Consider the following 14,671-nt stretch of genomic DNA (forward strand, 5'->3'; position numbering starts at 1 on the left):
TGTGCTCTAACTGAATTAGGCTTCAGCAATAAAGTTGCTCCTGAGACTACGGCCTACTTAAAGCAAGCAAAATATCTGCAAACCTACTGTTCACACAGATGGGTTTAAGTGACAAGTATAGGAAGAGGTGTCGTAGGGACTGATATCTAAAGTCTGCATGCCTCTGACTTCACATAAAGAGTATATTCTGCCTAGATGGTCTCAACCACATTATGACAGGGTGAGGAACAGGTGGCCTCTGTGGCTCTTCATTTCCCCTACCCCTCCTGGCTGGTGCTGCTCACAGCCCTGCCTCCCCATCCTGCTTGAGATCTGTTTTGAGACTGTGGGTAAACATTTCACATTTAATATCTTATTCTTTAGAAAACTCCATTTTCCCCCGGAAAATCTTTTCGTTTATTACTGCTTACGTATTTTTTCTGGAAAGTCATTGAATCCATTTTGGTTTCTTATTAATAATTCTGGACTTCCAAAATCTCTGAATTTTTTAGTTTGGCCAGTCACCAAACACTGCTGTGAGGCATAGAGACACCAGCATCACCTGTTTCCCATTTACACTAGTAGTTACAGAAAACTGAGTGATACCTCTATTGACTTAAGCTAATAGTCCAGAACTTCCTAATTGAAATAAGTGGAGACTGATTTGTGTGTGTGTAAGTCATCTCAAGTAATTGAATACTGCCTAACTGTGGAAGGATCCCAGGATCCATCACCTAAGGTCCATAAAGGACTTTTTTTTTTTTTTTTGGTAGATATCATACCTCGGATACTTGATGCTATTTAATTATATCATCTTGGTGCGGATGGAACGGTGGCCATCAGTCCAGGAATGGATTGTCATCTCCTACATTGTGACTCTGGCTTTAGAGAAAGTCAGAGAGGTAAAGTCCGATCATACCAACATCTCATAATCCTTAAAATAAAGCTTGCTTTTAGAGGTGATAATGGCATGAACTTGTGCAGAGGGTTGAGAAGCCATATATGAGAGAGAAGGTTTCACAGAGTCCCAAAATGCTCATTGCTGGAGAGAGTTTAATTTATAACCCATTCCCATACATTAAAATTTCTCTTTCAAAATGTAAAAGGCTTCAACAGGGCTTTGAGCAAGCTGATCTGTGAAAGATGCCTCTGCCCACGGCAGGGCAGTTGGACTACACGACCTTTTTAGGTCCCTTCCAACACAAACTATTCTATGTTTCTATGAAAAGGAAATTTTGGCTGCTAGTAACTAAAAATATTGCTGCTTGAGACAAATTTTACTAGAAGTGGAGGGGGTCTCAGACACCTATTGAACATTACAATATTGGTCTTTTTTCATGACCATTACTTCAAAAATATAACTTGGAGTTTTTCCTTTATTTAAAAAAAAACCAACCAAACGAACGTATTTATTTATTTATTTATTTATCTACTTTTTTTTTTCATTTCAGATCCTGATGTCAGAGCCTGGCAAGCTGAGCCAAAAAGTGAAAGTTTGGCTCCAGGAATACTGGAATATTACTGACCTAGTGGCTATTTCAGTATTTATGATAGGAGCAATTCTTCGCCTACAGAATCAGCCTTACATGGGTTATGGAAGAGTGATTTACTGCGTAGATATTATTTTCTGGTACATTAGAGTACTAGATATCTTTGGTGTGAACAAATATCTGGGACCTTACGTCATGATGATTGGAAAGATGGTTAGTGCCTAAACTGCTGTAAACTATGTATTTCAGAACTTCATGGGAAACTAAATTCAGTTCTGATTTTTAAAAGGGGTTTTCCATCCACGTAGGACTGAATAAAGGCTGTGAAAAAGTTGCTGTGTGAATTTCACAGACACACGAGGTACAATACTCTTGCTAATAATTTCTTTATTCAAGAGGGAATATTTTTAAAAAAAAATTTATTTTATTTTTTGAACTGCCCTGTGGAAATGTGTTGACTTTGCCTGCCTTCTGCCTCCCAAAGCCATAGCAATAACAGATTGCTGATATACCAGGATTATCACAAAACCGTTAGTTGTGGGCAGGAGATGATACAGCAATTATTATATCACCTCTTTGCAGCCACAGAAGAGGTCCATGCTGAAACACAGCATAGTGCACTTGATGCAACAGAGAATAGGGATAGCAAAGATTTTGTCATTTTAAATATTTTTAAATATAAATGTAGTATTCCTTTAAATGATCGGTTTTACTGCATATTTATGTATGCTTAATTCATGAGCAGCAGTTAAATACGAAGAATAATATCAAGAAAATTATCTGGGGGAATGTGTTCGTTCTTTTGATACTTTCTTATTTACTTTACTGCATGCTGGCAGACAGACATGCTGGTGTTACTGTTTTACCTGGTGATGGTAAGAGCCTCTGTGTGGTCTCTCTGTGCAGATGATTGACATGCTCTACTTCGTGGTCATCATGCTTGTGGTTCTGATGAGTTTTGGAGTAGCCCGCCAAGCTATCCTGCACCCAGATGAGGAGCCTTCTTGGAGACTAGCTCGCAACATCTTTTATATGCCCTACTGGATGATCTATGGAGAGGTGTTCGCAGACCAGATAGACCGTAAGAGTAGAATTCATAGTAAGAGTCTGTTTCCTGTTTCTGAGGCAGATGATCAGATCCAAATTAATGATTTTAATTTGGAAGTAGTGTTTTGTCCTTATGAGTATACTGTTGTTGATTTCTTGTGACAGACTCCAGAGACTGAACAATTTTCTGTTTGAGAGTGATACAGTCTGGAATAGTCTCCTATCCAAGAGTATAACTGTATTAAGTGTTCTGTTTACTTGCAGGGATCAACAGAGATCATTCTGAAACCTTCTTTTCAGCCAATGTTTTACTAATAGTCAGTTCCAACAGAAGAAGAAAAAGAGAAATACCTTGCAGAGGAGATGAAATACACATATCCTTTCATCTCCAGCTCACAGCACAGGCAATGAGCTAATACATGTTACTCCCATTGACACATCTATCTACTTTCCAGAATTGTTTCCATTTCGTGAATCGCTCACGTTCTTCTTTTCTACACCTGCGGAAAAACAAAACAAAAAAGGAGAATTCGGCTTGATTAGCTTCGGGTGTGGAAATAGCCTTTCTTATTAAAAAGCTGCACAGTTTAAAAAAAGCAAGTCAGTATTTTAGAGGAGATGAAAACTGTCATGTTACTGCTAGTTTTGTGTTAATATTTGAAATTTGTAGAGACAAACATGCAGCTGGCATCCTCTAGTGTGTATCACATAGTTTGTACTTTATCTGAAATAATATAAGCTGCTGTTTCAGCATCGTGTATGTGTTTGTTGTCTAGTATTGCAGTTTCAGTGCATGTGAGCCAGGGTAAGCCAAGGATCTCTCAAGTGGGTTAATTCTCCTGTGGGGAGGAATAAACTGTAACAGGGTATCCCTTACCTCTGTGCCTCATAATGTGCATTGAAATCCTACTTCGCTTTGAACAACAAATGCTTGCCAATGTATACAGTATGATTTCTTTAAAAATCAAAACTCACACCTCACCAACAATACTGATCTCTTCAGGGTAGGTGGTGTTCCCAACTTCTCTTGTACTTCCAGGCATTTCTCAGTTATATTAGTAATCTTTCTTCAGCAGTGTGAAAGATTTTTGGGAAAAGAAAGTTTGGGCTTTCCAGTTACACAAGTTCAGTCTGACTCCTTGCTCCACTAACCTTCCCAGGTCAGAAGCTTTGCTGTGTCAGTAGCTTAAACATAAGCTAAGTTGAAAATGGGTGGTTTTGTTGTTGATTTAATATTGAAATAGAAGTGGCTATGCAAGGAGTTGTGCTGGCACAACTAGACTGCATTACAATTCTTCTGTACATTTCTTATGTCTAGAAGTCTATGGATTGACTTCTGAAGATCTTTTTGCTTTCAGTAAGAAGTTTTCACTCTGATCTTTCTGTGGTTCTCTGTAAACACACCACAAAGGCAACCTCAGAAGTCTTTGGGGAGTGATTGCTATGGGCAGTCTAACCTGACTCTGTGTCAAGTCCTTATGCATAGTTTTGCCAAGACCCATGAGTGCAAACAATTTATGGAAAGGGTATTACATCAGATTTTCCCTCTGAAACAAGGTAGTTGGACTTTTGTCAATAGCTTCACCAAGGACAGGCTGTCACCTAAAGATGAAGATCACAAATCACAGAATTGCTGAGGTTGGAAGGGACCTTTGGAGATCATCTATTCAAATTTCCCTGCTCAAAGCAGGGTAAATTAGAGCAGGTTGCTCAGGGACTGTCCAGTCAGGTTTTTAATGTCTTTACTGGAGTCTTTCCAGTATGTCCATGTCAGATTTCTATGGGGGAGTCCAGGACTAGACACACAAGTCCAGATACAGTTTGCTCAGGATGCTCTTGTCAGGTTCACTCAGTTTAGAAGATATCCATGAGCAAGAAGTTAGTGGCATCTAGTACTCAACAGAAACATACTCTTAAACACTAGAGGAGCCTGACTGAGCTTCTTTCAGTAGTGTGGTTTTTCTTGCAATCACCATTTAGGGGTTGGCAAGCAAGTATCCAAACTGGTAGTCAAAATGGGCTTTAATGGTATTGTACGCTGCAATAACATCAGTATCATGACTATTAACGGAAACATGGCTATTCAATAGAAACAGCTGGCAGACTCAAAGCCAGGGTGCTTCTTAAAAAAAAAAAAAAAAAAAAAAGAAGAAGAAAAAGAAAAAGAGAGAAATGGAGGAAACGTTTCCATAATAGTTAAATGAATGATTTTGTGTGATAACTTTGAGATGTTTTGTGTTTGTGGTGACCACCAGTTTTGCTTACTTGCCTGGAATATCATGTATATTTAAATGATCATCTGCCAGAAGCATTTTGTGATTTATTATTAATATCATGAATTCACTGCCATATGTAACGTTTGCGGAAAACACAAAAAGGAAATTGCAGAATGCAATGCATTCCTAACAGACATTCTTTCTAAGCATGTCTTGACTGTTCTGACATTTGAGTTGCTTATCTTTTCTTGGCAGCAAAACTGTATTTTCAATAATCTTTTTTTTTTTCTCCCTATATTCCTGTTGTTTTCTGTCTTTCTCTCCCTGCCTCCTTTTCTATTTCGTTCCTTTGGAATGCTGTTCAGTCTATGCCATGGAAATTAATCGTAAGTCTATGTGGAGAGCTGATTATCTCATTTAGCTGAATATATTCATTAATCTTTTTCTTCACTAGATACTGACATTCTAATTATAGGGCTCATCCAATATTCAGGTGTGAATCTTGGTTTTCTACTGTAATAGTTTCATTTGAAGCAGAGGAAAAATATTTTATTTTAATACAGATTGCAGAACAGAAGTTTTAACTGAGCTTATGTGGTTGCTATGACTTGTTTCTAGTATAATACATTGACAGTAAAATAATAATTTTTTAAAACTATGATGCATGAGTGTCATGGTATAACTCGATCCCTTTGATTACCTAGTACAATGTTAGTGTTTCTTCGGCAGTATTTTCATTGGTCTCTGTGAATAATATTATGCTTGACTTTTCTGTTACAGTTTTCTTATGATAAACAGGAAAAATGTAGGTCTGATGTGTGAAAAGCAAGTAAAATATATTTTATTACTCATAGCGTAAATGTCTCTTTCAGTTCACAGCAAATAAGATTGATCTGTTTTCAAATAATTTGAAGTATTTTTCAGGTGAGGTCGAGGCATTGAGTTTTTTGCAAAATGCTTTAAAAAATGGTTTGTTTAGTCACGTAAACTAAATCTGTAATGAACTCATTCTCAGACTTAGTATTTACTAAGATTTCAGCTAAAGAACCTGTGGTGGATAAACACTTTACCTGCTACTAAATGGTTCCAAAAGTTAGCCTTGTATTTGAAATCAGATACACTGGCACTGCACTTGCATTTATCCAGCTCCAAGACAGCTCTATCCCCAAGACAATGTATGTATTCTCAGGATTACTTCAGGCAGTTATTTTGTATCTGTATTGATCTGTTTGATAAATATTCTCATTTTTTGTCTCAACAGTCTATTTTGCTGTTACTACATAATTTTGATTTTATAATTATATCTCTTTGTTTTAAAATTTTATCTAAAATTTAGAATTATTGTGAAAAACAAGGCAAACAGAAATTGGCCTGAAAGTGGCAGTAGGGCCACCTGCTGGTGCCATTAGCAGCCCCAGACAGGACAAGTAAGAGTCTAGAGTCCAGCTAGGGGCAAAAGGAGACATGGCCAGACACAGAAGAAGGGTGCATCCAGGGACAGACACAGCTCCAAGGTCCTTCAGAGCTGAGACCTGCACACTCAACAGCTCAGGCAGGGCCAAGTCTGCGTAGGTGTGTAGGTGTACACCCAGGCGAAGCTGGTCAGGACCATTAACGTCTCAGGTCCCTGATAAAGGTCTAATTTTAATTTTATGCTCAGCAATCTGGGACCACTAAGTAAATCCTTTTCTATCTTGGGCATGGTACACACACAAGTTTGGCTGGGGAAATTTTTTTAAATTCCAGTATCGAAACATATGTATCCACATTAAGATGTTGTCCTAGACTGTTACTGTGAGAAAAAGACAATCCATGTGAATTTGAAGATAAAGCCACACTCAGCAGTAAAGTTGGAAGTGCCTCTCTGTTCACTAGTATGGGAAATTATTTTTGTATGCTGTAGTTAGATGCAGAATTTGAAGTAGAAATTATACATATTTGCTACTGGAAATAAACTGACAAAATTTGTTGAGCTTGGCAAATTTTATGCATATGTCATTAAATAAATGTGAATAGTGTTTTTAAGTATCAGGCAATTTGTGAAAAATAATTTTCTTGTTTTTCTTCAGCTCCTTGTGGGGACAATCTCTATGATGATGATGGTAAACGCCTCCCTCCGTGTATACCAGGGGCCTGGCTCACTCCTGCTATTATGGCCTGTTACCTCTTGGTAGCAAATATTCTGTTGGTAAACCTGCTGATTGCTGTCTTCAAGTATGTAAATCATCATGCACTATCATTACTTTCTTGTTGCCAAGATAAAGTTTCTGTGAGAGCCCATCATCTGATTTTGCAAGGGTTTGCATTTGCACTCAGAATCTGTTTACCCTATGAATGTGACTGGCAGGTACTGGGAATTCTGTATACACTGGGAAAGAGTGGAGGAAAGGTTGTTTTGAATTTGCCGGCAATTGCAGTAATGAATATGAGAGAATCTGGCTGCTTCCAATTGCCATTTAGTGGATAGTGACAGGTCTCAAGATTGCTCTGGAAAGATGAAAAACAGAATCCATGAAACCTGCTATGTGCATGATGGAAGCCCATGTAACCACTAGCATACATGAGTCTGCGACAGAGCTGCAGAATGAAAATCTGGCTTATTCTTCTTTTTGTTTTCTCGTTTTGCTTTTCATTTAGGGGAGAAAAAAAAAAAGGTCCTTCTTATATGACGCAGAAAACGAGTCTATATTGCCTTGAACCAAGGATGGCTACATGTTTCCAAGATCTGTGGCCAGTCCAAGCAATGAGCACTGTGCACATTCTTAATGTTATTCCTGGAATCTATATTTAGATTTCTCTGGAGTCTAAAATTTCTACTGCTTGTTCTTTCTACCCAAAGTGACATTGCATGCTTTTCCTGTCATGACCTTGGGTTAAAAAAAAAAAAAAAAGAATTGAAATATCTATTTGCTAGCAAGACTTCCAAACACACCCGGTGATCCACTTTTGATGCCCATAAACATGAAGTGTTGGAGGGTTTGTTGGCATAGGTAGCTGCTGTCACAACCGCAAAAATAATTCATCGTGTGCCCAGAAATCCACAGCTCACAAAGCCTGTCTTTCATTTGATGTATGTAGTTTAAAAGGTCATGAATTTTCAAGTGCTCAAATGCTGGTCACATCGATAGAGGGAATGGGAAGAGTCTTACAATGCTAGCTATTATTGGCTGAAGCACCAAAGAATCAGAAGTTTGGGAAGTAGGTCATGCTGTTAACTCCTGCCATCCCAGCATGCTTGCAAGCAGGAATTCCTGCTATGCAGGAGACACAGAATGAAGGCAGATTGTAATTTATTGTTGGTAAATAATTTCATGTACTTAGCTAAAAGAAACCAAAAGCTATGTGTACTCAAGAATCCTCTGGTTTCAAAGAGATGTTTTAACTGTTTTTGTGAATGTAGATATTCTAAAGCACAGAAAGTTAGAAAAGAAGTGGACAGAAAATATAAAAAAGGAAATGCCAATATCATCATCATAGGAGTGAGCTGTCTGAGCATACTTTAAGATAGCTTGAAAAGCTTTATCTAAAACAGAACAGCAAGTCTGCTTTCTGTTAGTTGGTATTTCATAACCTTGACTATTGTTATCTCTGGATCAAATACTATCATTTCTAATCCTTCATACCCACTGAATTACAAAACAAAACATCTTTATAACGCACTTAATTTTGGTGTAGAAATGATGAGGCCATGGCTTCCAAGAACAAATTCCTTTACAAGAATATGGACTATGTTTTCAAGTCACAAGTCTGAGTGAATAAAGTTTGAATTTAGGACATTTTGTGAAAACTTGAAAAGTCGTCTATGTAGGTCAAGCTGATTAGCATATTAAAGGCAAACTATGTGAAGCTTCTGGGTTTAGCATACAAAATATCTTGCATTGATTTAATACTTTGTGTAATATCAAAGACTGGCATGTGTTCAAAGAAATACTTTATAAATTGTGCAAGTTTCTTTTCACTAACACCTAAAGGACTTTATACAGTAGGAGCAAACAGTCTAAGAGGAAACTTGTTCAGAGTGGCACATAAGGGATGCAGAGCACCTTCGGCTTTGCTGCACTCGGAAGGAGCAGTGAAATCCTGAGATCTGGTTAATCATCAGTTCAGGAAGTTCAGCAGCATCAACTTAAAACTGAACCAAGCAAAGTCAACGTGGCCTCATGTTATTTAGCTGCTGCTTTTTTCAACATAGTACTTAGTCAATGATAAGTAGGGGCCTAATAGAAACTGTACCTATGTTCCCTTTCAGCAATACATTCTTTGAGGTAAAATCAATATCCAACCAAGTCTGGAAGTTCCAGCGGTACCAGCTGATCATGACATTCCATGACAGACCTGTCCTTCCACCACCAATGATTATCTTCAGCCACATCTACATAATCATCAAGAGAATCTGCTGTCGCTGCAGGAAGGGTGAAGGAGACCAGGATGAGCGTGACAGGGGACTGAGTATGCAAAAAATCTTCCTCTAAATTAACCTCTTTGCACCATATTAGCTGAAAGCAGCAGCTTTTCCAATGCTGAACTATTTTGTTCACGTTGACAGTCAAGTGTATTTGCAGAAGACAGTATGGGACAAAACTTACGTCGAGTTAACAGCACTTGAGCTCCAGAGAATATGCAGTGCTGTGCTGCTAATGAAACCTTCTTTAACATGCTTTCTTAGAACAGTGAGATGGCATGTGCTTAATCCATTTTTACCAAGTTCTAGGTGAAGTCTGTATGTTGGGGAGGGCAAACAGGAAATTAAGAAGGGATCACAGTTTCAAATGTCATCTGTAGTGTCAGCTCTGTGATTGTGAGGATTCTGTGTCTAAGAGTATTCTCACTTTCACATCTGCATGTTAGAGATTCACCTGTCGTTTCACAGGGCAACTGTGAGGATTCTTCTAACATACTCTGTAATTGTTGATTATTTTCATTACGTGACTCACTGAAATAATCAGATTCTCGCAATTATCCCCGTATTTCTACATTTCACAGTAAACGTATTTTGTAAGTAATTCTATTTCTGCACAATATGGTTCTGAGTTAAAAAAAAAACAAAAAAGGGCAAAAAAATAAAAGTAACACTCCTTCTGAATATGAAGAGAAAAATTCAAAAAAGGATGAAATGTTCCCAAGAGCTTGGGTTTTCCTTACATGATTATCAGGTTTTGAAGCTGTTATCCAGAGAATGTCTGGGAAACAATCTGTTGTATTAGATTATCTATTGCCTATAACTGGCATCCTTTTCAGAACAACATTTGAATGAAGGTACAGTCAAACTGGCAGAGATTGTCCTGTAAAATCTAGTCAGTTTGTTCGATGCATAGCACTACTATTAAAAAGTGCAGAGGTCACTGAAAAAATACAGCCCCTGGTGGATGGTCATAGATGATGATCATAATGGATCACATTGCCCTCAGGGCTGCGGCCATCTCTGGCTAAGTACTCATTCCCTGTTTACAAAATCATCTGTTCATTTAGTGCAGGAGTAGAATCTGCGGTATCCGTATGTCCAAAATAATTTGCTAAATTGGATTTAAATTGACTGCCAGAAGTTCAGAAAAAGGAAACTCATATTTTGTTCTTCTGTTTTGCACAGAGTTATTTCTGAATGATGAAGAGCTAAAAAAACTGTATGAGTTTGAAGAGCAGTGTGTAGAAGAATACTTTCAGGAAAAAGAAGATGAGGAGCAATCATCTAATGATGAACGTATCAGAGTTACCTCTGAAAGGTACCTATTATAAAAAAAACCCCACACCACTTATCTGGAACAATGTTTGCTTTTTTGTGTCTTCATTATAACCGAAGTTAAGTTAAAGTACAAAAGATTTAGATTTTGAAGAAAACCACCACCCATTCAGAAGCTGATCTGAGTCCTGTGTAATTATCTGTGCAGGTGTATCTCTAACAAGAGCAAGTTTTTTGATATTCCTGCTGGTATGTCACTGAGGCTGCTGGTTTGGGTAGCCTTGGTGTAAGAACATTTTTGTTCATGCGGAATTTTTCCCCTCTCACCCATCTGAAGATCGGAGTTACCCTTTTTATCTGTTTGAGCAAATTACTACTTGTTGAGCTTCCAATAGCTCATCTAACAATGAGAAACATGTTGGAGCTGAATGACAAAAGCACTGAGGATTCTTCCCTTGGATCTATGGTTTGCACTAGGGTCCAGCACTCACAACTGCTGAATTTTAATCTCTGCCACAGATTCTCTTGGAAGCTTTGAACAAAGCATCTAGCTTTTCAGTATGTACTTCCCCATTTAAAAGAGAGGGAATATTCACATGTAAATCATTAAGCTATTGTGAGGACTAGGTAATGTTTGCATATTGCTGTGTAAGCACACAGTGATAATGGCAGCAGCACTTTTTTAGTCGGTCACTTGGCAGGACTGTTCCCAAAGGCTCTGCCTGTTCTGTTAGTAGTTCTAAGTCAGTCAAAGGACCGGGTCTTTTGTCACTTCCTTGAAATGATGAAAACTTCTCCCTGTAATGAAAATGTTACACAGTTTAAACATGCTTTCACCTTCATCTACCTTACAATATTTTTATGATGAACTACTCCATGTATATATGTATCTCTCTGTATGATAACCTTTTTTTTAACATTTCTTATGAAGTAGCACTGTGAGCCATGTAATTCTTAAATGGATAAACATCTTTCTCTTGAAGGGAGACCCTGAACATCTTGCATTATTACGTGAGAAGTTTGAGAACAGAGAAGTAAATGAAATTGCTACGTGTATTCGAGTAGTTTTTATTGCACCATTTATCCATGGCAATTTGTCAAAATCCTAGGTATTGTGGCAGAGAATAAAGCAGGGCTGGTAAGCCTCACTGATTCACTATGGTCTATGGCCACAAAGCAGATCTGGTTATTTCTCATGGCTTCTTATTTCTCATTACTTCTTGCTTCATCATCTTTTGTGTGTGAGTGCAAAAGAATATTAATTTAATTTCCACAGTTCATTTACTAGTGTATGATCTCTAAGTTACATTCTAATGCATCACTTCTATATGCATTCTTCTGGTACCATTGCTTCCATTATGATATAAATGATAAAACAAAATCGGAAAAAAGTATTATTTTAATTGAACTAGGCAATAATTCCACTCCCTTCAACTGGTACATAATTGAAAGATATTTCAAGAGCTAAAGTAATTGCATACACACCAGCGTACGTTCTCTCTCATGGAGCTACAAAAACTGTTTTACAACATGCCTTGGTGCTATTTTAAGTCATCCTGTGAGCATGTCATTAGAAAGTGCTTTTCATATGATTAATTAATGCTTCACAGTGAGAGGACATCTGAATGTGAAGTGGGCGGTACACGCAGAAGTGTTAATTGTAGGCTACCCCTAAGGGCTGCAACTCTTGTACTCTCCTGACATGCAAGTAAGAGCAAATAGTCCTCTAATATGGTGTATGGAAAGCATAGATAACAAGAAAATGCACATGCCTTTGATGCTACACATAGGAAAAAAGAGTGAAGCATGATTTGTAGCACAAAATTCTGCCTTATACCAAATCAGTAGGTGGGTGCCTATAATAGGTTACTGCACCATTCCACATCTTCTGTTCTATGCTTCTTCTTTTGTACCCAACAGAGTTGAAAATATGTCTATGAGGCTAGAAGAAGTGAATGAAAGAGAACATTTTATGAAAGCTTCTCTTCAAACAGTTGACCTTCGACTCTCTCAGCTGGAAGAACTCTCTGGTCGGATGGTGAATGCTCTTGAGAAGCTGGCAGGTATTGACAAATCTGAGTTGACATATGCACGTTCACGGGCTTCGTCTGAGTGTGATACTGCATATCTCCTAAGGCAAAGCAGTGTTAACAGCTCTGATGGCTATAGCATGTACAGATACCATGTTGGTGGTGATGAGTTAATATATGATGACAGTACCACTCCTATGTCACCAGCCATGGGATTGCGTAAAAAAGCCCATTCTATTGGTACCAAAGAAGATGGAGCAGACCCAAGGATGCTGGTTCCGGAACACCACACCGGTCTCCATTATACCTCTAGTGCTAATGCAGTCACCACAGCAGATTACAGTAAATCTACATTAGAAACTGCACAGAATGTTTCCAGACCCTGTTCCGGTTCCGGTTTTGGGGATGAAAAGCAGGCGATTTTCAAGAGTGATGGAACTGTTCCTCAAAGTATAAACCAGATGAATGCTGTTACCAATAGTCAGTCAGTACCAAGATCAGATTTTCAGAACACTCAATTAAAAGTAGAACGCACCAAGTTAGAAGCAACCATCTCTTATCCCTTGGACAAATCTAAAGCAATGCGCTATTTTCCTCCTGAAACATTCAGTGCTTGTCAAACCACTATGACGAAGTCAAGGAGCTTTATATTTGCACAGAGTGGGAAACTGGTTGGAGGAGTTAACAACTGGACCGCCGAGTATAGTACTATCATGGATCAGGTGTGCCCTTCTACAATTGAACAATGGGCCACAGAGTGGAAATATGAAGTTGAGCAGCAACTTTCTCAGGAACGTCCTCCAGAATACCCTGGTTTTATCTCTGAAGCAGAAAGGCAAGCAGAGCAGAAACAGTTACAGATGGACACCGATGACAGTGATGTTGGAGAAGCAGGTATGAGTGCCTCTTACACCCCTATGCCTGCCACTGTCAAGGCTGAGAAAGAGAATTTACTATCAGTAAAGCCAGAAAGAACTTCTGGGTTCCCGTCAGTACGGTCAAAGAGTTTGCACAGCCATTCTCGGAAAGCCAAGTCTGTAAAGGACAAATTAAACAGACCAGGACATGCCAGCAGCGTAACTAATTTGGTGGTAGCATTTGGCAGTGCAACAGAAGAACAGAAAGCTAGGCAAGAAAATGCATCCACAGAAACTGAATGTTAAAGTGGCTTATGGCCCTGATTTTATTGGCAGTCAAGAAAGCAGCATGACTACTTGAATTACAGATTTTTAACTTAATTTCTAAAGAAGCATTTTACATATATTTGTTTCTTTTCATTTTAAACGTAATAGATATATGTTTGGTTCTTAAATGCTTGCTGGGTCAGATGAAAGGAAGATATTCTCTCAGGGGCAGATAAAAAGTAGGCACAGTTCACACATGCCAACAGTATAGGTCTTCCTTTGCTCCATTTCAGCCTCTCTCATAAGCGCATTTACTGACAAGGTCTTATAAAAGCGCTTGAAAGAAGGACAATATTATAATGTAATAATTTAGAAAATGTTTTTTCTTCTTTTTCATTAGAAGACTTCTTAAACTGAACAAAATTTTAACCAGCCTTAGTTTTTATCCTTACTTATGCAGCTGGTTTCTTTGTGGCCATTGTGTTTTTCAGATCAAAACAAAAATGTTGGAGGCAAGGAAAAATTATGCAGTCCCCTCTTTCACTTCTGATTTCACGCATGCTGCTTAGCTCCTCTTTCAGAAAGGCACAACATAGCGGTTTTCGTGCACTAAAACAGGTCTGAGCAGCAAAATACAGTTATGTTTGGAGAAACCTGACCCAGAAAGTAATGTGTAAACATATTCTTGACCTGTCTTTGAACTTCAGTGACATAATCTTGCTTTCAGGATCACATCTTTCCCAACCCCAAAGCATGCTGACAGCCTTAAACTGTTGAAAAAGAGAGATCATTGTTTCAAAATATTTAGGGAGATTTTAAGTCTATGAAGTATATGGAGATTTGAATAATATTAATCCAAGATCCACATTAGTGTTTTGTATAAATGGAGATTACCATCAAAGTCCATGTAGAGTGAGAATCTGGCTTTTTTTTTTAGATGCCCACAAGGTAAAACAAAATGAAACAGGAAAGTTATTCTGATCAGGTGAGATCAAAATGTAGCCAACCTGTGTTTGAAGCAAATTTACTGTGACAAATTAATCTTTCATTTTGCAATTTCATTATGACAACACATGAGGAACAAGGAACAGTTTCTAGGAGTCAGTCT

At 38.2% G+C, this 14,671-nt stretch overlaps 1 protein-coding gene across 1 annotated transcript in view; it reads left to right on the forward strand.

The window, feature by feature from the left end:
* TRPM1 (transient receptor potential cation channel subfamily M member 1) overlaps positions 1 to 13,602 on the forward strand; it is a 78,045-nt gene extending 64,443 nt beyond the window's left edge. Inside the window, exons 20-27 of the mRNA XM_065641360.1 lie at positions 753 to 881; positions 1,431 to 1,682; positions 2,376 to 2,550; positions 5,098 to 5,118; positions 6,802 to 6,946; positions 8,982 to 9,181; positions 10,320 to 10,452; positions 12,330 to 13,602. Coding sequence (XP_065497432.1) covers positions 753 to 881; positions 1,431 to 1,682; positions 2,376 to 2,550; positions 5,098 to 5,118; positions 6,802 to 6,946; positions 8,982 to 9,181; positions 10,320 to 10,452; positions 12,330 to 13,602 — 2,328 coding nt within the window. The remainder of the gene's footprint in view (positions 1 to 752; positions 882 to 1,430; positions 1,683 to 2,375; positions 2,551 to 5,097; positions 5,119 to 6,801; positions 6,947 to 8,981; positions 9,182 to 10,319; positions 10,453 to 12,329) is intronic.
* Positions 13,603 to 14,671: the final 1,069 nt, after the last annotated feature.

Source organism: Caloenas nicobarica, chromosome 10 (assembly GCF_036013445.1).
Source record: "Caloenas nicobarica isolate bCalNic1 chromosome 10, bCalNic1.hap1, whole genome shotgun sequence".
Taxonomy (NCBI): domain Eukaryota; kingdom Metazoa; phylum Chordata; class Aves; order Columbiformes; family Columbidae; genus Caloenas; species Caloenas nicobarica.